Source organism: Silene latifolia, unplaced genomic scaffold, assembly GCF_048544455.1.
Source record: "Silene latifolia isolate original U9 population unplaced genomic scaffold, ASM4854445v1 scaffold_119, whole genome shotgun sequence".
Classification (NCBI taxonomy): Eukaryota; Viridiplantae; Streptophyta; class Magnoliopsida; order Caryophyllales; family Caryophyllaceae; genus Silene; species Silene latifolia.
The window spans coordinates 1,715,626-1,735,056 of NW_027413127.1; the positions used below are offsets into that span (position 1 = coordinate 1,715,626).

Sequence of the window (19,431 nt, forward strand, 5' to 3'; positions counted from 1 at the left end):
GCTGCTATTAAATTAAATCGTAGCATTGATCGTCCACATTAATGCAGCGGTAAATTCAATGTTGTGATTAGTTTGCTCCATGTTTCGTATTGGTTTTTTATTTTTTTGCCTTAGATAAAGCACAAGATGTAATTTTAAGAAATTGTAAGCTAGTATCTCAACCATTGGAGTAGTCCAAATAGATTAGCTTTGCTCAAAAAAATTTGAGCTAGTAGCTCCATGGAGCTACTTACTTAAATGGACCCACAAAAAGAATATAACCAATTGCAAAATAGTGGTCTCATTTATAGTGTTTTAATTTTATATTTAGAAATTTAAAATTGAATAAAAAAATAGGAGGGTGTGTTAGGTGGGTCACATCAAGCTAGTAGAAAATCGGCTTCACCGTTGGAGTAAGTTGTAGCTTGAAATGATTGTAGCTCAAAAAGATGATGTGACAAAGGTAAGCTAGTACCAACTAGCTTACCATTGTAGATGCTCTTACAATATATGGGGGAGAGGGGGAGTCGAACCTATGAGCTGTGACCTATTAACCATTAGGCGAAAAACTCTTTGGTCCATGTTTCGTATTGGTTCTGTCCGTTTTTTTTACCCGCTCCTTACAGGAAATTTACTCAGTCATTGATGATAAATCTTGCAATACAATTGCGGCTAGCTTTAAACGGAAGTTTGACAACCAAGAGTGGCTACCTACTACAAAGACTTGAGAATGAGCTAATTCACCGGCGGCCGTAGTTTTCAGAAGCTCATATAAGACGGTTTCACAATAAAATAATATACGAGAAAAATGTATATAATAATATAATTCAGCTACTCATCTAGCAATAAGGAATCAGGGTAACATAAAAGAATTGGCCTTAGATGTAGTTTGATGAAATGGTTTCTTAGAAGACTAAAAGAGACGACAACTAAGCTGGTTACCATCTACTATGCACCTAGGCATGGTAAAATTGACACGACCCGACTCAACATTTGAACTCAAAACAAAACTCGAGCTTGACTTGAATTCTAACTGACTCGACCCAATATAACCCGACCCAAATATTAATTATAAATAACTCGACAATAATTAATTGAAAAATGATCTAAACCCAAAATGACCCCGACACGACCAAATCCCCCTCAAACTCTTAAAAGTCGAAATTAACCCAACCCAAACACGACTCGATTAACTCGTTTACCCGGACCATTAAGACACTTCATTTAGTGATGGCAATAAATAAATCATTACATAACGATGATGTTGTACAGTGACACCATACCATGCAACCGTCTTTATAGACAGTCAGTCAAGCTGAAGTAATCACAAAAATTAAAAAAAAAATGGAGAGAGCAAAAGCAATACTGGAGTTAAACAGTGATGAATCAAACCAAATATCAAATCTTTCCGTTAATCCTCATCAACCACATGTTGAAATGAGTTTCTATGAAGATTTTTCAGTTCGTGGTATCCGAGTTATCCGAGTTGAACCCACTCTTGTTGTCTGTTCTTTCAAAGTTCCTCCTAGACTTATTGTATGTCCTCAATTTTCTCAAATTTTTGTTGTTGAATTTGCATAATTGGGTAGTTTGCAGTTAATTTTTATTGGGTTTATTCTGTCTGTATCGATCATTTGTTTGCCTGTAATTAAAATGCGCTCGTAAAGAATAAAAAGGTAAACAAATGATCGGGAGCGAGGGAGTATAAAGTTAATTGTGATTTGTGCATGTGGATATGTTATTGAATTACACAATTGGGAATTTTGAAATTCATTTTTAATGGGTTTATTCCGTCCTTCCCGATCATTTGTTTACCTGTGATTAAAATAAAACTGGTTGAAAGATTATAATTTTTAATGGATGATCATCCTAGATTCCTAGGTATCAACAATTGGGAATTTGCAATTCATTTTTAATTGGTTTATTCAGTCTGTCCTAATCATTTGTTTACCCGTGATTAAAATGCCCTCGTTAAGAATAAGAAAGAAACAAATGATCGGGATGTAGGGAGTAGGACAGTAGGTTAATTGTCCCAACGTCTCAATCATTTGTTACTGAATTTACATAATTGGGAATTTTGCAGTTATCCGTCTGTCTCAATCATTTGTTTATCAGTGATTAAAATGCACTCGTTATTAAGGAACAAATGACCGGGATGCAGGGAGTATATTACTAGGTTTATTGTCCATTTGTCCATGTGGGTATGTTGATCTTTTGTTGAAAGATTATAATTTTTAATGGATGATCATCCTAGGTATCCACAATTGGGAATTTTGCAATTCATTTATAATTGGTTTTTTCAGTCTATCTTAATCATTTGTTTATCGATAATTAAAATGCCCTCGTACAGAATAAGAAAGAAACAAATGATCTGGATGTAGGGAGTAGGACAGTAGGTAAATTGTCCCTCCATCTCATTCACTTGTTTACCTTTGTTTATTCCTTGTGAGTTGTGAGGGGTATTTTAATGAAAGATAAACAAATGACTGAGACGGAGAGAACTATTTTTAATTGGATGATCATCCTTGATTCCCAAGTTTTAATTTTTTTATTAGGTGGTGTTTTTTAATTGAGAATGGTGAAAGGCAGAAAAGGGTAATAATAATATAGTATCTCGTTTTCGGTCGACTCACATGGGTATCTGACTATCTGAGGTTATGGTTTTAACCGGCTAAATGTGGCCAATGCCTGGCTTGGAACTGCAGGATAGAAATGGGAATTTGTCAGCAGGCGCGATTGCGAACCTTGTTGATGAGGTTGGTGCAGCTGTGATTCACAGAAAGGGCCTTCCTATGAGTTCATCAACCACCATGTCCATTTCCTATGTTTCAACTGCCAAGGTTGATGTAAGTTTTCTTACAGCTCCAGTTTTTGTTGGTAATTTTACGACTTTTTCCTAAAAATTTGCTGAAATGGATGTCGGGAGAAGTTATATCTTCCAATTTACATATCCCGTAGCCTGTAGAATATTACCATCAGACATCAGGACATCAGTCGTCACTGTTTTTCAAACCTGATAGTTTCTCGTAAAATAGCCAAGTCTGACACTTGGACATGCACGTATATATATACTGATAATCGAGCTTAAAGTTTAACTGATGCAGCAAGTATGTGTATGATGTTGTAGAGATTATATCTGGAATCTGGATAGCCCCGTAATGAAATTTCACGTCTATTCCCTTTTAACGGTTTCTCTGAGAACTTTTTTTTTCCCATAAATTAAGGATCTTGACATGCAAATTTACTGATGTAAAAGCGATTTGTTCTGCTTAAGTAACAAAAATGGCTAACTTGGTAGGACGAGCTGGAGGTGAGCTCAAGGCTATTGGGGAAGAAGGGATTCTTGCTTGGAACCGTTGTGTTGCTCAAGAATAAAGCCACCGGGGAGATTATTGCTGAAGGCCGGCATACCCTATTCAATAAACATGCTAGCAAAATTTGATTTAGATGTAACTGTATCCCTCTTGTTGCACGCCTATCAGAATAGCCGATTTCTTTTCCATTTGGTCGGGCTCAAACTCTCAACCGTCTCACTCAAGACTTATTGTTGTATGTATGGCCGTGGCGTTAGCCAAGGAGAAGACAAAGGTTTATTCAACATGTCTGAAAATGCTGAAGTCTCGGGATTAGCGTTACATTCGTTAATAATCCTTTTTTTTTCCGACCTTGTTGAATAAACCTTCAACAATTAAAGACCATGCAACCGTCTTTATAGACAGTCAGTCAAGCTGAAGTAATCACAAAAATTAAAAAAAAAAATGGAGAGAGCAAAAGCAATACTGGAGTTAAACAGTGATGAATCAAACCAAATATCAAATCTTTCCGTTAATTCTCATCAACCACATGTTGAGATGAGTTTCTATGAAGATTTTTCAGTTCGTGGTATCCGAGTTAACCGAGTTGAACCCACTCTTGTTGTCTGTTCTTTCAAAGTTCCTCCTAGACTTATTGTATGTCTTCAATTTTCTCAATTTTTTGTTGTTGGATTTGCATAATTGGGTAGTTTGCAGTTAATTTTTAATGGGTTTATTCCGTCTGTCCCAATTATTTGTTTACCTGTGATAAAATGCGCAAAAAAGAGTAAACAAATGATCGGGATGGAGGGAGTATATGTTAATTGTCCATGTGGGTATGCCCTTAATTTCCTAAAAATTTTTTATTGAATTTACACAATTTGGAATTTTGCAAATTTTTTTGAATGGGTTTATTCCGTCCGTTCCGATCATTTGTTTACCTTTGATTAAAATAAAATTGTAAAGAATAAAAAAAAAAAAAAGTAAACAAATGATCAGAATGTAGGTGTAGGTTACTACTTACTAGGTTAATAGTCCATTTGTCCATGTGGGTATGTTGATCTTTTGTTGAAAGATTATAGTAATTTTTAATGGATGATCATCCTAGATTCCTAGGTATCCACAATTGGGAATTTTTGCAATTCATTTTTAATTGTTTTTTTCAGTCCATCCTAATCATTTGTTTATCCGTGATTAAAATGCCCTCGTTAAGAATAAGAAAGGAACAAATGATCTGGATGTAGGGAGTAGGACAGTAGGTTAGTTGTCCGGCCTTCTCATTCACTTGTTTACCTTTGTTTATTCCTTGTGAGTTGTGAGGGGTATTTTAATGAAAGATAAACAAATGATTGAGACGGAGAGAATTATTTTTAATTGGATCAGCATCCTTGATTCCCAAGTTTTAATTTTTTAAATTGGGTGGTGTTTTTAAATTGAGAATGATGAAAGGCAGAAAAAGGTAATAGTAATAGAGTATTGGACATTTGATTGCCTGGAATATTAAATCTCGTTTTCGGTCGACTCAAATGGGTATCTGACTATCTGAGGTTATGGTTTTAACCGGCTAAATGTGGCCAATGCCTGGCTTGGAACTGCAGGATAGAAATGGGAATTTGTCAGCAGGCGCGATTGCGAACCTTGTTGATGAGGTTGGCGCTGCTGTGATTCACAGAAAGGGCCTTCCTATGCAGTAAGGATCCTCTGTCCCACTTTTGTGTCCCAATTTGTGTGCCACTCCAATTACATTCTGACACATCACTTGTTGAAAAATAAAATATTGCAATAATTACATTTATTTGTTGATGTGTTAGAAGGTGATTGGAGTGGCACACAGATTGGGACACCAAATGGGACAGAGGATCCCCACTCCTTCCTATGAGTTCATCAACCACCATGTCCATTTCCTATGTTTCAACTGCCAAGGTTGATGTAAGTTTTCTTACAGCTCCATTTTTTGATGGTAATTTTACGACTTTTTCCTAAAATTTTACTGAAATGGATGTCGGAGAAGTTATATCTTCCAATTTACATACCCCGTAGCCTGTAGAAATGCCTGAGCACTTGTATCAACTAGTAAGGAGTTGATCTAACCCGAGTTCTCAATTTTGTTTCTTTGGGAACAATTTTAAGACTTCGGAGGGAGAGTTTAACTGCTCTTGTGGCCCTACCAATTAACTCGACTAAACTGGATGGGGCGATATAAAATTCGTATGCTGTACAAGCTGTAAGAAATCATCCACATTTGTTTATTGTTGTAGGGTATCTTCATCAGGAGTTTCAGGACTCAGGCGGCTGTTTTTTTTTGGCACAGCCGCTTCATTTGTATTAGAGATATTATATTAGAGATATTATTATTAGGAAAATATATTATAAATACATAATATATTTTCCTAAGAATAATATCTCTAATAATTTGGCTGCTTTTCTTGCAATAACCTTGGAATATTACCATCAGACATCAGTCGTCACTGTTTTTCAAACACAACAGTTTCTCGTAAAATAGCCAAGTCTGACACTTGGACATGCACGTATATATACTGATAATCGAGCTTAAAGTTTAACTGATGCAGCTTGTATGTGTATGATGTTGTAGAAATTATTTCTGGAATCTGGATAACCTCATAATGAAATTTCACGTCTATTCCCTTTTAACGGTTTCTCTGAGAACTTTTTTCCCCCATAAATTAAGGATCTTGACATGCAAATTTACTGATGTAAAAGCGATTTCTTCTGCTTAAGTAACAAAAATGGCTAACGTGGTAGGACGAGCTGGAGGTGAGCTCAAGGCTATTGGGGAAGAAGGGATTCTTGCTTGGAACCGTTGTGTTGCTCAAGAATAAAGCCACCGGGGAGATCATTGCTGAAGGCCGGCATACCCTATTCAATAAACATGCTAGCAAAATTTGATTAGACGAAACTGTATCCCTCTTGTTGCACGCCTATCAGAATAGCCGATTTCTTTTCCATTTGGTCGGGCTCAAACTCTCAACCGTCTCAGTCAAGACTTATTGTTGTATGTATGGCCGTGGCGTTAGCCAAGGAGAAGACAAAGGTTTATTCAACATGTCTGAAAATGCTGAAGTCTCGGGATTAGCGTTACATTCGTTAATAATCCTTTTTTTTTTCGACCTTGTTTTATCCTCGTCCTGTGTACTGTCCATAAATGCATCCGATGATCTTGTTTAAAGGTAAAATTTATTAACTCGACAACTACTCCCATCGTTCAAATCATTTTTTTTTTACCTTTCTTACTCTTTATGAGTGATATTTTAACCAATAAAGGCAGATGATTAGGACAAAGCGGGTATTTGTGAAGCGGAAAAAAGTACGAGACCCTGAAACCGTCGGCTTCGTCTTTATGGTGTTTTATAAGCCACCTCTCAACTCTCAAAGACATGGTTACCCACAAAATGAATGAAATGGGTAATTAATAATGTGTGTCAATTTGCCAACTCTCAAAAGCTTTTTTGATTTGAGAATACAAGTATACAACTGTTCTAGTTGGCTCTAGTTGTTGCATGATGAAATGGACATTAATTTTGTGGTTGATTAAGTCTTTATATCAACCTTACCCAACCAATAAATGCCCTCCAAGGTTGGCCAAGTTCGAGTCTGCATGATCTCTTCGTCCCAGTTATTTATTTAACCTTTTTTTTATAAAGGGCATTTTAATGAAGGTTAAGAAATGATTGGACGGAGGGACAATTGGTAGTTCAATGGGTCGTTTTGATTAATTATTTTGTATTACAAAGGTAAAAGAACTGCAAACGTCAGCTAATTTAGCTGATAAAATCATGATCCGTTATTCATGATTTGGATTCAAGTCCTACCAGTATTATAATTACCCTTGTGACCCTCATGGCTCCATTACACTAAAACAACAAAATTAATACAGCAATAACATTACCCTATTGTCTTAGTCGCTTTCGCTCAAGACGGGACACCAATTAGGACAAAGGATATTAACTTGAGACTTGAAAGGACCTGTTTGCATTTTGCAATTAAGGTAGTTGCATCATTGAACAAGTCACCTTATTTAAATCAAAAAAAGAATTAAATGGACTGCAACAGAACCCAATTTAATTATCTCATGTGCCAGATCCCAAAAACTGAAGACACCCCTTCAGATATTGTACAACTATTTGAAGGGATAACATGAGTTCAACCCCAAAACATGATCATGCTTCTGCTAGAAGTACTAAAGCTTTAAACCAACAAAAAAACAAGTCTTTTTTAATCAGTTTTAAAGCTGCTGTTAGAAAAATTGTTGTTGTTTTTACAGCTTTTGGGTCTAATAAATCAAAAGGTGATGTTTTTTCAGAAGGGGGTGAGAGTTATGGTGTTGGTGGTGGTGGTGGTGGTAGGAGATCAAGTCATGCTGATAGGAACTCATCTTGTATGTTTTCTTGTTCTCGTTCCGTCTCAATCATTTGTTTACGTTTTTGTTTTATTCTATGTGAGGCGTATTTTAATCAAATGTATAGAAATGATTGGTGCAGATAATTTTGCTGTTCTTGTCATCTTTTTTGATGATTTTGGTGCTGTCTTGTTTTAATTAGAAATTGGAATTAGTTGATCATTTTCTTAATGGGTGTTACATTGCACAAATTCTCATTGAAGACGGGCATATCCGTCACAAGCTGAAGACGGGTGTATGATAGATTTCCCATAAAAGCTTCAGCCTTTGGTGGGTGGGGTACGAGGTTTGGATGTACGCAGTTTTACCCTGAATTAGAAATATAAATGATTGTTTTCCGATGACCAATTTTGAAAATTGCAATGATTTGTAAAGTTATGCTCAACTTTCTTAATTGGGTATTACATTGAAATGATTGAATACTTTATTATGGTATGCTATAAATTTCCCCAAAAAGCTGCAGCCTTTGATGTAGTGCCGAGTTTGGATGTACGCAGCTTTACCCTGAACTGGAAATATAAATGATTGTTTTTCAGTGACCTATTTTGAAAATCGCAATGATTAGCAAATATTCAACTATGGTATGCCATAGATTTCCCCAAAAAGCTGCAGCCTTTGGTGGGGGTACGGGTGTTGGATGTACGCAGCCTTACTCCTGAACTGTAAATATAAATGATTGTTTTTCGATGATCCATTTTGGAAATTGCAAGGATTCCTGAAGTTTATATTCAACTTTCTGAAATGGGTATTACATTGAATAGTTCAGTATGGTATGCTATAGATTTCCCCAAAAAGCTGCAGCCTTTGGTGGGGTGCGGGCGTTAGATGCACACAGTTTTACCCTAACTAACGATGATCCGTTTTCGACATTTTTAAGGGTGTTAAATGTATGTCATTGTGGTGAATGAAGAGCTTAACTCAACAACTGTTTAGTATACTCTATAGGGTGTGTTGAAAGCAACTTGTTTTTAATTATGTATGTCTTGAATTTCAGCTGGGTTTTCTTCAGGAAGCAAGAATACAGGATCATCACCATATTATAACGGTACGCGATCAAGTGAATCTTCAAAACTCAGAACTGGGGAGTTTTTAGGGTCATTGAATTTCACTCTTGAGGACATCCAAAAGGTCACCAAAAACTTCTCTCAGGATAACCTGATAGGAGAAGGCGGGTTTGGGACAGTGTTTCAAGGAAAGTTGCAGGATGGAACTCAAGTTGCTGTAAAACGTGCCCGAAAGGTAAAACAGAAAATAAAAAAACATGGCCCAGATTTTACATTTGTTGATTATGTGGAAAGCTCTGAACTTTTGTCTGAGTGAGGATTAGCACGTTAACGGGCTAGTTATGTGGCAGGACATGACTAGTAAACGCACTGTAGATGAATTCAGGAGTGAAGTGCTGGCCTTCTCAAAGATAGAGCACCTAAATTTAGTGAAGTTCTATGGATATCTAGAGCACCCAGATGAGAAGATTATTGTCGTCGAGTATGTTAGCAATGGTACACTCTTTGACCATTTACACGGTAAGCCACTTTCCTTGCATTATTGGGTATTTTAATCCACGCAAAAGCTTTGTTCATTCATGAAGCAGTGAAACTTGTATCATTGTATGAGCCGGTTTCACATGTGACTATGTGAGACTAAACCAAATAATCGTGCATTCCTCATTTATTTTATGGTTTTGAGACGGTCTTGAGCATTTTCAGCCATTTAGATGCTTTGGTTGCTCATTAAGCAATGAGTCTTGTATCAAACCGTCTCACCTGTGAGGCTATCTCGGTGCTTATGTATACCTCTTTTATAATACTCCCTCCGTCCCGGTCAATTGTTGTCCTTTGATTTTAGCACAAAGAACAAGGAAAGAGGACGGGGCCAATTATTAAATGACAAGTGGACCAAATTGAGTATAAATGATCAAATTGCTCATCAAGTTCATTCTCAAAATAGAAAGGACAACAATTGACTGAGACACCCCAAAATAGAAAAGGACAACAAATGACCGGGACAGAGGGAGTATATGGTAAACTGATTTGTCTCACATGTAAGACCGTGTCATTTACGGAGCAAGTGTTTGTGCTCATCAAGTTAGAGAATTACAAGAATAGCTCTAGTGGCTGGTATACTGAACACTGAACACTGAACAGTCTGAACCTTAAATGTGTACAAGTTGTGACTTTTAGATTCCGAGTCACGATCCAGCAACTCTAAATGGTCTGTCTAACAATTTGGCTAGAAAAGATAACTGATGACAAGGCTTCCAGGTTCATGAACATTTACTGAATTCAACATAAAATGCAGGTAGTCGAGGATTTGGGCTTGAGCTTGCTGAAAGATTGGACATTGCAATTGATGTAGCTCACGCAATCACTTATTTACATACTTATAACGGTATGTCAGAGTGATTTTTTCGTGTCAAATTTTAATATTTCTGCAGAGATGTATTTTAACATGTTAACTTGGAAGCTTCCCGAATTAATAATTTTCTGCAGGAGAAAGAACATTGGTTGAGTACTTGAGTGTACACATTTCTTACACTGCTTCTGTAATTGACAGATCCTCCAATTATCCACAGAGATATAAAATCATCAAACGTTCTCATCACAGAGAGGCTTCGGGCTAAAGTGACAGACTTTGGGCTAGCTCGACTTGTCCCAGATGGCGCGGATGTGACCCACATTTCAACTCAGATTAAAGGGACAGTCGGATATTTGGATCCCGAGTATATGAAGAGTTACCAGCTTACTGAGAAGAGCGATGTCTACTCATTTGGTGTATTGCTTGTAGAACTAGTGACTGGAAGACATCCCATTGAACCAAAGAGAGTTGTTAAAGAGAGGATGACGCCAAGATGGGTAAGCATCCAAACTTCTAAAAATTTAACTTCATTAATACAAATTCCAATGCGAAGTTTCATGATTTATTTAATGTTCTGACCTATTACTTGATCTTCCTGATCTAAACTTTTTGAGTGAACCTAGTTTAAACTCTGTTGTTAACTACTAGTCGAATAATGTGAAAGACGGGCATCTAGGTTGATGATCATTGTGCATGATTTGTTTGTGCAATTTTGTTTTGAAGCAGATGTCAACTAGCTTAATGATTGGTTGAGTGTTTTGAAACGGATCGGATTGGATTAGATGCATTCTAATGATTGGTTGTGTCATTTTAGAATGGAGTTAGATACTTAATTGATTCTAAACGAATTCCATACGTTACTGTCCCCCTCAAGTTTCCAACTCCATTTCCCATTTCTCCAAGAGTAAGAGAGATGATCAAACCAAGCAACTATATAACTTGTATGGGGTTCTAAAATCTAAATACATTCCTCCTTGGTATCACAGCCCAATCCATTCCACGTTTATTGAACCAAACGACCTCAAGACCTAGATTAGAAATCATTGATATCAAAATTGTCCTTGTGACTCCCTTTATACGAGAAAAATGATATATAAAGACTATCCCAGGGTCAAAAACATGATTTTTATTATAAAAGCGTCACAAGACTGTTCTGATTTCATCTTTGTTAAAATTCTTGTGCCGAGTACAACATAACAATAGTCCATAACCTCAGCTCAGAACACAGATGACATGAGAGTTATATGTCAGTTATTACATGGTTCTTATCACATGCTCCTGACCCTGTGTGTTCCGTGTTGCCCTACTGCCATATGAAACTCTTAAGAAGACCGAAAAATTCAAGTCGTGGGCTCATGTGTTTAATGTTGTACCAAGAGCTACGCTATTTTTTTATTTTTATTTTTGTTAAAAGTTTAATTACAGACTTGACCATTCTCGGGTTTTAGATACCATGGAGTAAAGCAAAATGCCTCACTAAATAATCATAATTTTCATTTTGGCTCGTTTGGAAACGGGAACCCGTCTTTCCTAGCCATTGGTGAAAGCCTTTAAGCACAGGGTTAACGTATTTGTTGTTGCCGCTGAAGTGCTGAGCTCAAATGCTGACATGCTGTATTCTTTTCTCATATTTAAACCGATAGATTGATTGTATGAATAAGTTATGATCTAAACAGATGATCAATGGTGTTCTGATCGTAGGCTTTGAGCAAACTAAAAGAAGGAATGGCGGTACTAGCAATGGATCCTAAGCTGCAAAGAAGTCCACCATCGATCAAGGCAGTCGAGAAAATCCTAGAACTTGCCCGAAAATGCACAGGACTTGTACGACAGTCTAGACCGACAATGAAGGAATGTGTAGAAACATTATGGGCTATCCGAAAGGAGTTCAAAGGGACGGGTCAGTTGGGTAATTTTAGCTCCCATAGATCAGTCGATCTGCTTGAGAAAGATGCGAGAAAAGTCCGCCAAGAATATTTGGGTGGGGAAAGCTACTCATTTATGTCCGCATAATCGCAATAGCCTGTTAGCTTTGTAATTCTTGTGTATCAACATCCTATTATAGCATTGGAAATATCTAACCAGGCTCGATTTTTGGTTTGTACATATGATTGATCAAACATCCCGTTATAGTGTCGAAAAATTTTCACCTGTAATTTTCAGTTTACGATTATGCTTTTAAGCTGGAAACGAAGCTTAAGCAGGATCCAACCCTTCATTCGGTAGCTAGCAGCACTAGCGGATCAACAGCCAGTCGAAAGAAGATTAGCCCGGCCCCCAAAACGACGGAGAAGAGACTACACAAACAAATATGCACAAAAAGTGCTTTGCTTATCAATAACGATAGTTACAGTAAGGCCCTTCTTTTGGACTTAAATCCATTTAATTTAAGTTCAATTCAGATCCTATAAATTCAGTTGAGTTCAGATGCTATAAGTCAGTCCAGATCCTATAGGTCACCTAATTTAAGTTCACTCCAGATCCTATAAGTTCAGTTCAGTTCAGATGCTATAAGTTCAGTCCAGATCCTACAGGTCACCTAATTTAAGTTCACTCCAGATCCTATAAGTTCAATTCAGTTCAATCCAAATCCTATAGATCCTATAAGTTAAGTTCAAATGCTATAAGTTCAGTTCAGTTCAGATGCTATAAGTTCAGTTCAGTTCAGTTCAGCGCAGTGCAGATCAGTTTCAGTCCACCAAAAAAACAGGGCCTAAAAGTTCATAAGCCCGCACAGCATTCTCGTAAAAGCGAGGAAACAACAAAAGCTCTATTAAAATTTAAAAGCTACAGTAGACAATCTACATACTTAAAACTCTTAAGACTACTATACTGAACAGGACAGTCTGTAGAACTTTAGTTTTAATCACTACAAAGCACCATAATACAGATAAGCTAGTAAACTTCAGGCAGGCGGAGAAGCCGATCGTGGACTGGCAGATTTTGAGAGAGACCTTGATCTCGAGGGTGCACTACGCCTTGAGTAGCTTCTCGAAGAACAACTATCATACGACTTTTCCCGCTTCTTGGGGGAATAAGAAACACTTCGTTTGGGACTTCTGGATAAACTCGGAGAATAGTGCCTTCTTTGCCTTGGGGAGGAACTCCGAGAATAGCTCCTCCTTGAGCTCCTCCTCGGCCTAGGGGAGTAACTTCGTGAATAGCTTCTTCTTGATCGTCTACTTGGCCTAGGAGAGTAACTCCTTGAGCGGCTCCTACTCCTAGGGGAATAGCTCCGGGAGTAACTCCGGCGTCTGCTCCTCCTGTAATACCCGTCTTCAGGAGAACGTTCATAACGTGAGCTTCTCCTATAATACCGCTCATCAGGAGAATAATCGTAGCGTGAGCGGCGTCTACTAACAGGTGATCTGCTATAGTATGGAGAGTACGACCTTGAACGTGACCGATAACTCCGACGGCGATAGTAGGGGGAATACGACCTATCTCGTCTGGAGTACGGGGAGTACGATCTCTCACGATCAGAGGAATACCGAGCAGACCTCCTACTAATGGGAGAGTAAGTAGCTGAGCCACGGCGACCTGCAAATTTCATTTCATCAAGAAGCCATTAGACAGTTAAGTAGTAGCAAGGCCCAACTAAGCACATGGTACTTCGGCCTGACGAATTTGACTGTATTACAATCAATCTTACCACGAGCTGCCTTCAGTCCCAGGTACTTCCCTGGAGTTGGTGTACGACCTCTAGCTCTGCGAGCCTGAGACAAACATTTGCAAACTAAGTTAGAAAAAACGAAATGGGGAATCCGATCACACTGGATGTATAAGCAATTAAACGGAGATTAAGTTTTATTTTTTGGGAACAGTCATGGACAAGAAGTTGCAGATGTAATATTGTTTAGTTCAGAAGCCGGATAATAAGCATAGTAATACAAAGGTTAATTTCAACAGGAAAGACTAAAGAGAGAAATGCAGGGCATACAACCCTTTCATACAATTCTGAGAATTTGATTTGATTTGATTTGGTTGAAAGTTGTGTAGTTTGGAGAAGAGCTGCTACACACAGCTAACCTGCTGCCACAAAAAACTTCAAACGACAAAAAGCAAAACAGTTTCAACCTCGAAAGTGTCAACAGAAAAACAAATACCAAACTTAATTCTATCATTTGAACATTTGGACTTTACCGAATAGTAAAATTAAGATGAGAAACTTCACACAGAAAAAGTGGCAGTTATTATTACCTTTTCCACTGTGATCACACGCCCTTCAAGCACAGAGCGGTTAAGATACTTGACACATCGTTCAGCATCCTCGAGACATGACATGGTAATGAATCCAAATCCCCTGGATTCTTTTGTCCAAGGGTCAGTCACCAGATGAACATCCAGCACCTAAAATTTGCGCAACATCGATCAGGGTTAGTCTTGGTCAAAACGGAAACTCCAAACTCACTCACAAAGCATTTGTATCTTCTACTGCCTTCATCTCGGTTACATAGTCTCAAATGACATTGATTATGTTGAGCCGAAATTTTCCCACATTTGATGGACCTTTTTAAAATGCTTATAGTTTTAGATGAGTAAGTTATGTGTAAGGCGGTTACACATTAACATTATTGTTAAACAGACCCAAACACAACCCTATTAGTGGGTAAAAGTGGTTAATAAAAAGACCCCGGTTTACGATAAACTTGTGTAAAACCGCCTTACAGAAGTATTTTTGGTTTTACAATTCATATCAACATATGATTGAAGAATATTTATACAACAGGAAGGATGGCTACGTATTATAGAAAACAAATGCCTCCAAAAGCTCTTGTAGCGAAAACGGAAGCATCTAACTTCACAGTTCAGTTAAAAGCATTAAAACTAGGCATAGACAATCACCTTTCCCTCACTTGAAAAGTGTTTCTCAAGCTCTTTCCTCGTGACACGAGTTGATAACCCAGTCACATACAGGTTATTTCCAGGGTTCTCCGCACTACTTTCACGGCTCCTGCCACACACAAAAAAAAATGCATTAGAAGGTAAAATGGCAGCAGCTAATCTATCAAAGATAAAGATAGAAATGATCAAACAAAAGATGACCCGGTTACTGAAACGCACCTTGATCTACCCCTAGACGAAGATCTTGATCTTGAGATGGACCTTGAGATTGAGCGTCTGTAACGCCTGTCTGGGGATGGTGATGGTGATCGGGACTCATATGATCTACTGGAATACATCTGAAATTACAGTACAAACAGAAGTGTCAAAAGGATTATCAGCAAAACTTTACTCCGTCTTTCCCAACAGGTTGGTTACACTTCTAAACTTCTTGTTACTTTACACATTAAGTAAACTTCAAACTCACTATAAATTTTAAAAAATCACTCAGTCACAAAAGAAGACGTTCTTCAAATCCGAAGCTATGTTATTGATCATATTGTCAATCAACATAGAGTCATAGACTAGTCATCCCTCCTTTCAACTCATTTCTACAAATTCATTCAAGTTACGCAAGTGTCCATGAACAGACTAGTTATCCCTCCTTTCAACTCATTCCCACACATTTGTTCAAATTACGTGAGAGTAATTTTGAACAAACGTAAATGACTCGAAAAGAGAGAGTATTATCATGTACACGAGACAACATTGTGAAAATATCTCACGAGTGACTAGTATATATACTTGTATCAACAAGTCTCATTGAAAACGAGCATATCCGTCACAAGCTAAAAACGGGTCAAATAATACCCAAGTGGATAGATAAGACAAGGGCAGAATGCTACTCCCTAGGCATTTTGCTTTTGTCATATCTATCCACTTGGGTATTACTTGGCCCGTTTTCAGCTTGTGACGAATAAGTCCGTCTTCAATGAGAATTTGTGTACTTAAATACAGCTAAAATTCATGTGAAGTGCACAACCTAGGAAACGCGGACACATAAATTACTGTGATACACTCGAAAGTCGAAACCTTTGATTAAAGTTAAATCAACTTGTCACAAGTCGGACCAATGTATGAGTTAAATCAGTAACTCATACATTTACATAAACTAGACCTCGTGCGCGATGAGAGCACATAGTGACCTCTGGTTAATCTAAATCAACCTATCACCAATTAATCTAACCAATCAATGTACTCACATAAGTAGTCGATTGAAAAATGTTCAGATAAACTCGTAAATTCGCGTAAACTAGAGCTCCAGAGTAACAAGATCACGCATGTAAAACAATCAAATTTTAAAAAGTTCGAAAAAACTCACTCACTCACAATCAACGACGATTTCACGATTCAATCGACAGCGAGACGAACTAAATTGATCATTATTTTGTTTACTTTACCAATATTATGTCAACAAAATCGACAATTTTTGCAAAATTTAAAGATTCTTCAGATTAATCTGATGAAAATTTGCGATTTCTTCGACATCGACATAAATTATAAATTCCACAACAAAAGCAACAACAAATCAAAGAAATTAATAAGATTAATTCCGAACAATAACAGCAGTAAATCTAACGATCGAATTCATATACTTCGCATATTTTGGTGATAACAACAATAATAGTCATCATTAAGCGACAGTAAATATAAGAATTCTACAGTAACATTCAATGCGTAAAATCATACAAAAATGAAAAAAAAAATACAAAAAATTAGAAGAATAAAGAAGAAAATTATGAAGAATTAACCTTGCAATATATCGATCGAAATCTCAGAACACGAGAATCAGAGAAAAGTTTGTGAAACTCGATGTAGTTTCTCTCTCTAATGGCCAAGAAATGATGAAGGTTGAGGAAGGTTGTGGATGATATGAACCTCTTTGGTTGATAAAATAGAGGGGTAGAAGTTTCTGGAGGTGCTTACCTGGCTTTTTTTAAGGATTCTTGGATTAGTTTGATCACTCTAAAGGGACGGGTAGATCCGTCTTAAGATTAAAAACGAGTTAAATAATACTCTCTCATAGTTGCTCATTTTTTTCTCTCTTTTCTTTTTTATGGTAGTCGGATTTTCTTCCTTCTTTCCTTTTTTGGAAGGTTTTGTGTGGTTTAAATTTATTTATAAGTATGGTAGAGTGTTTTGTGTGATCTAAAATCATTTACTTATTTTTTTTGTAAAATGGAAGGGGAAGAAATGAGTGACTATGAGGGAGTATTTCACTGAAATAGTATTATAGAGGTACAAAGTTATGAGTAAGTCTTGCTTAAAACGGGTCGGATTTTAAGACGGGTTGTTGTGTGAGAGGAAATGGGTAGAGGGGACAAAGGTGGGACCTCCCATGTGCTTCTCCACTCACCCTAAATGGGTATTTTGTGAGAGAATATGGTATCCGTCTTATTAATAAGACGGATACCTTGGTCTGAAATAAGAATTGGTGCAAAGTTATAGATCTTAACGCCGGAGATGAAATATAACCGTGACGGCGAGATGGGAGACGGACCGTCAGCGATAGCTATAACGAGGGAGTGTGGTGTATGGTGAGACGGGAGACGAGTCGTCGGCGGTGGCAATTGTGAGGGAGAGTGGTGTATGGTTATGACTTGTGTGCGTGGTGGGAATGAGGAACGGGAATGGGATATTTTTTTTTTTTAGAGAAGGGAATGAATTTAGACGTATAAAAGTTAGACTCATTTCCAAATCTGTTTCTAAATAGGGCTAAATTAAAGGGAATGGATTTGGGGAATAAAGGGTAAAACCATTATGGGGTCGTTTGGTTCAGTGTGTACGAATGGAATGAGAAACCATATTAGTATGGGGTTCTATTTCCATTTCTCTAAAAACTTGTTTGATTAATTTTAATAATAAGCATAAAGGAATGAAGTTGGAATCCAAGGGAAAAAGGTGGGTATGAAATTCCAAGGTGTTGGGGTGGAGTTACAATCCACTGAGTATCTAACTCCATTTCAAAATCACTCAACCAAACACTTGAATGGACTCAATCTATTCCTTTCCATTCCAAAGTAGTCAACCAAAATATGCGGGTTTTTATTAAGGTCGGGTTAAGGGTTGTAGAATGAATAGAGTCGACTCATCAAGCCCTCAGAATTAGCTTGATCAAAGCTCAATCAATTTGAGCTCATCCAACCTCATCCAACTTCGACCTGATCCCCAACGCAACAAGGTTTAAAGTCGAGCTCATTTGGGTTCAGTTTTAACTCTTTTTATTATAACTAGTTTTAACCCGCGCAAAATTTGCGCGGGTTTGCTATCTAAAATTGTTATAAACTATATTGAATTAAATACATGCTTTTATATAAAAATACAACTTCTATTGATAAACTATATATGAATATTTTACACTCTATTTCTTTTATAATGATAATAGTTTAAAATCCGTTTAAAAGTTGCACGGGTTTGAAACTTACACATGTTTTAAAACCGAATATGCTAATATGCGGGTTTTTATGAAGGTCGGGTTAAGGGCTATAGAATGAATAGAGTCGGCTTGTCAAGCCCTCAGAATTAGCTTGATCAAAGCTCAGACAATTCGAGCTTATCCAACCTCATCCAACTACGACATGATCCCCAACACAACAGTGTTAACTCTTTTTTATTATAATAATTAAGATAAACTAATTTTAACACTCTTATAAAATCTACTTTTCTAAACTTACACCCTTATATTATTTTTAAATATTTTAAAATTTTAATATTCCGTCAAATTTTAAAATGTCCCTATAAAATCCGTAATCTGTGATGAAAATACCTCTGTCCTAATTTCTTTCTTCTATCTCTCCATGTCTTTCCTTCTCTCTTGTGCATACATAAGCTGATATCGTAATATTTTAATCCAAATGCTAGAAACAACTAACGACTTTTATAAGCCATGCCCTTACCTTCTGCATATAATTAATATGTTGTACCCTGAAAATTTGTCGGGGATTCAAAACCATTAAGTTTTTTTTTTTCAAACGAGCGAATTATGTTGTGAACAAAAGTCGAACTTCCAACCAGCTCTTACTGCTTGAGCTAACTGGTGTTCTTATAACGGAAATTATAACAAACGTTGATTTACTTAGTTGAGTGAAGATTTATCAAATTAATTAACCTCAATTTGATTTTCATTCTACCAAATCTTCCTTCTACATTTATTCGTGTTATAGGCCCGTTTTGTTCCAATTCTTATACCATACACCCAGGTGTAAATTAAAAGATAAAAATTCACTCACATGATTAAGCGGTTAACAACGCTTACCATAAAATCATTTTTCCTCCCCTTTCATACTTAGATCTTTCATACTTCCAAAAAGAATAATGCATAAAATTTAATTTTATTTTTCATCCAAACCTATTAGTTTTGTATTCTTAGATTTGTATTTTGATTGATAATCTTCTAACTCATCAGGTAAGTGTATTAATTGAATGGATTTTTATATTTTGTCTCTTATTATTCATGGTTAGTTTTATGATTTTAGGAGTGTGATTCATCATATAACAGTATAA

At 36.9% G+C, this 19,431-nt stretch overlaps 4 protein-coding genes across 4 annotated transcripts; 3 read left to right on the forward strand and 1 right to left on the reverse strand.

The window, feature by feature from the left end:
• Positions 1-1,244: 1,244 nt before the first annotated feature.
• On the forward strand, positions 1,245-3,927 carry LOC141637517 (uncharacterized). The gene is made up of 3 exons (XM_074446995.1): positions 1,245-1,515; positions 2,685-2,825; positions 3,278-3,927. The coding sequence occupies exons 1-3, from the start codon at positions 1,324-1,326 to the stop codon at positions 3,419-3,421; spliced, it is 477 nt and encodes a 158-aa protein (XP_074303096.1). The 5' UTR covers positions 1,245-1,323; the 3' UTR covers positions 3,422-3,927.
• On the forward strand, positions 3,738-6,485 carry LOC141637518 (uncharacterized). The gene is made up of 4 exons (XM_074446996.1): positions 3,738-3,929; positions 4,871-4,962; positions 5,153-5,201; positions 6,036-6,485. Exons 1-4 carry the CDS (start codon positions 3,738-3,740, stop codon positions 6,177-6,179), a joined length of 477 nt encoding a protein of 158 aa, XP_074303097.1. The 3' UTR covers positions 6,180-6,485.
• Positions 6,486-7,306: 821 nt separating this feature from the next.
• LOC141637555 (calmodulin-binding receptor-like cytoplasmic kinase 2) lies at positions 7,307-12,187 on the forward strand. The gene is made up of 6 exons (XM_074447054.1): positions 7,307-7,668; positions 8,684-8,928; positions 9,044-9,212; positions 9,988-10,077; positions 10,243-10,541; positions 11,746-12,187. The coding sequence occupies exons 1-6, from the start codon at positions 7,428-7,430 to the stop codon at positions 12,055-12,057; spliced, it is 1,356 nt and encodes a 451-aa protein (XP_074303155.1). The 5' UTR covers positions 7,307-7,427; the 3' UTR covers positions 12,058-12,187.
• Positions 12,188-12,789: 602 nt separating this feature from the next.
• Positions 12,790-16,886, reverse strand: LOC141637519 (uncharacterized). The gene is made up of 6 exons (XM_074446997.1): positions 16,680-16,886; positions 15,109-15,227; positions 14,890-14,998; positions 14,245-14,394; positions 13,697-13,760; positions 12,790-13,584 (listed from the first exon to the last, which is right to left on the reverse strand). Exons 2-6 carry the CDS (start codon positions 15,225-15,227, stop codon positions 12,950-12,952), a joined length of 1,077 nt encoding a protein of 358 aa, XP_074303098.1. The 5' UTR covers positions 16,680-16,886; the 3' UTR covers positions 12,790-12,949.
• Positions 16,887-19,431: the final 2,545 nt, after the last annotated feature.

Excerpts from the sequence above, each read along its gene's own strand:
- LOC141637517 (XM_074446995.1), top strand. The coding sequence starts at position 1,324 with ATGGAGAGAGCAAAAGCAATACTGGAGTTAAACAGTGATGAATCAAAC. Across the intron at positions 1,516-2,684 it reads AAGTTCCTCCTAGACTTATT|GATAGAAATGGGAATTTGTC; the intron begins GTATGTCCTCAA and ends TTGGAACTGCAG. Across the intron at positions 2,826-3,277 it reads TTTCAACTGCCAAGGTTGAT|GACGAGCTGGAGGTGAGCTC; the intron begins GTAAGTTTTCTT and ends CTAACTTGGTAG.
- LOC141637518 (XM_074446996.1), top strand. The coding sequence starts at position 3,738 with ATGGAGAGAGCAAAAGCAATACTGGAGTTAAACAGTGATGAATCAAAC. Across the intron at positions 4,963-5,152 it reads AGAAAGGGCCTTCCTATGCA|TTCATCAACCACCATGTCCA; the intron begins GTAAGGATCCTC and ends CCTTCCTATGAG. Across the intron at positions 5,202-6,035 it reads TTTCAACTGCCAAGGTTGAT|GACGAGCTGGAGGTGAGCTC; the intron begins GTAAGTTTTCTT and ends CTAACGTGGTAG.
- LOC141637555 (XM_074447054.1), top strand. The coding sequence starts at position 7,428 with ATGAGTTCAACCCCAAAACATGATCATGCTTCTGCTAGAAGTACTAAA. Across the intron at positions 7,669-8,683 it reads TGCTGATAGGAACTCATCTT|CTGGGTTTTCTTCAGGAAGC; the intron begins GTATGTTTTCTT and ends CTTGAATTTCAG. Across the intron at positions 10,542-11,745 it reads AGAGGATGACGCCAAGATGG|GCTTTGAGCAAACTAAAAGA; the intron begins GTAAGCATCCAA and ends TTCTGATCGTAG.
- LOC141637519 (XM_074446997.1), bottom strand. The coding sequence starts at position 15,227 with ATGTATTCCAGTAGATCATATGAGTCCCGATCACCATCACCATCCCCA. Across the intron at positions 14,395-14,889 it reads ACTTTTCAAGTGAGGGAAAG|GTGCTGGATGTTCATCTGGT; the intron begins GTGATTGTCTAT and ends CGCAAATTTTAG. Across the intron at positions 13,585-13,696 it reads GGGACTGAAGGCAGCTCGTG|GTCGCCGTGGCTCAGCTACT; the intron begins GTAAGATTGATT and ends TGAAATTTGCAG.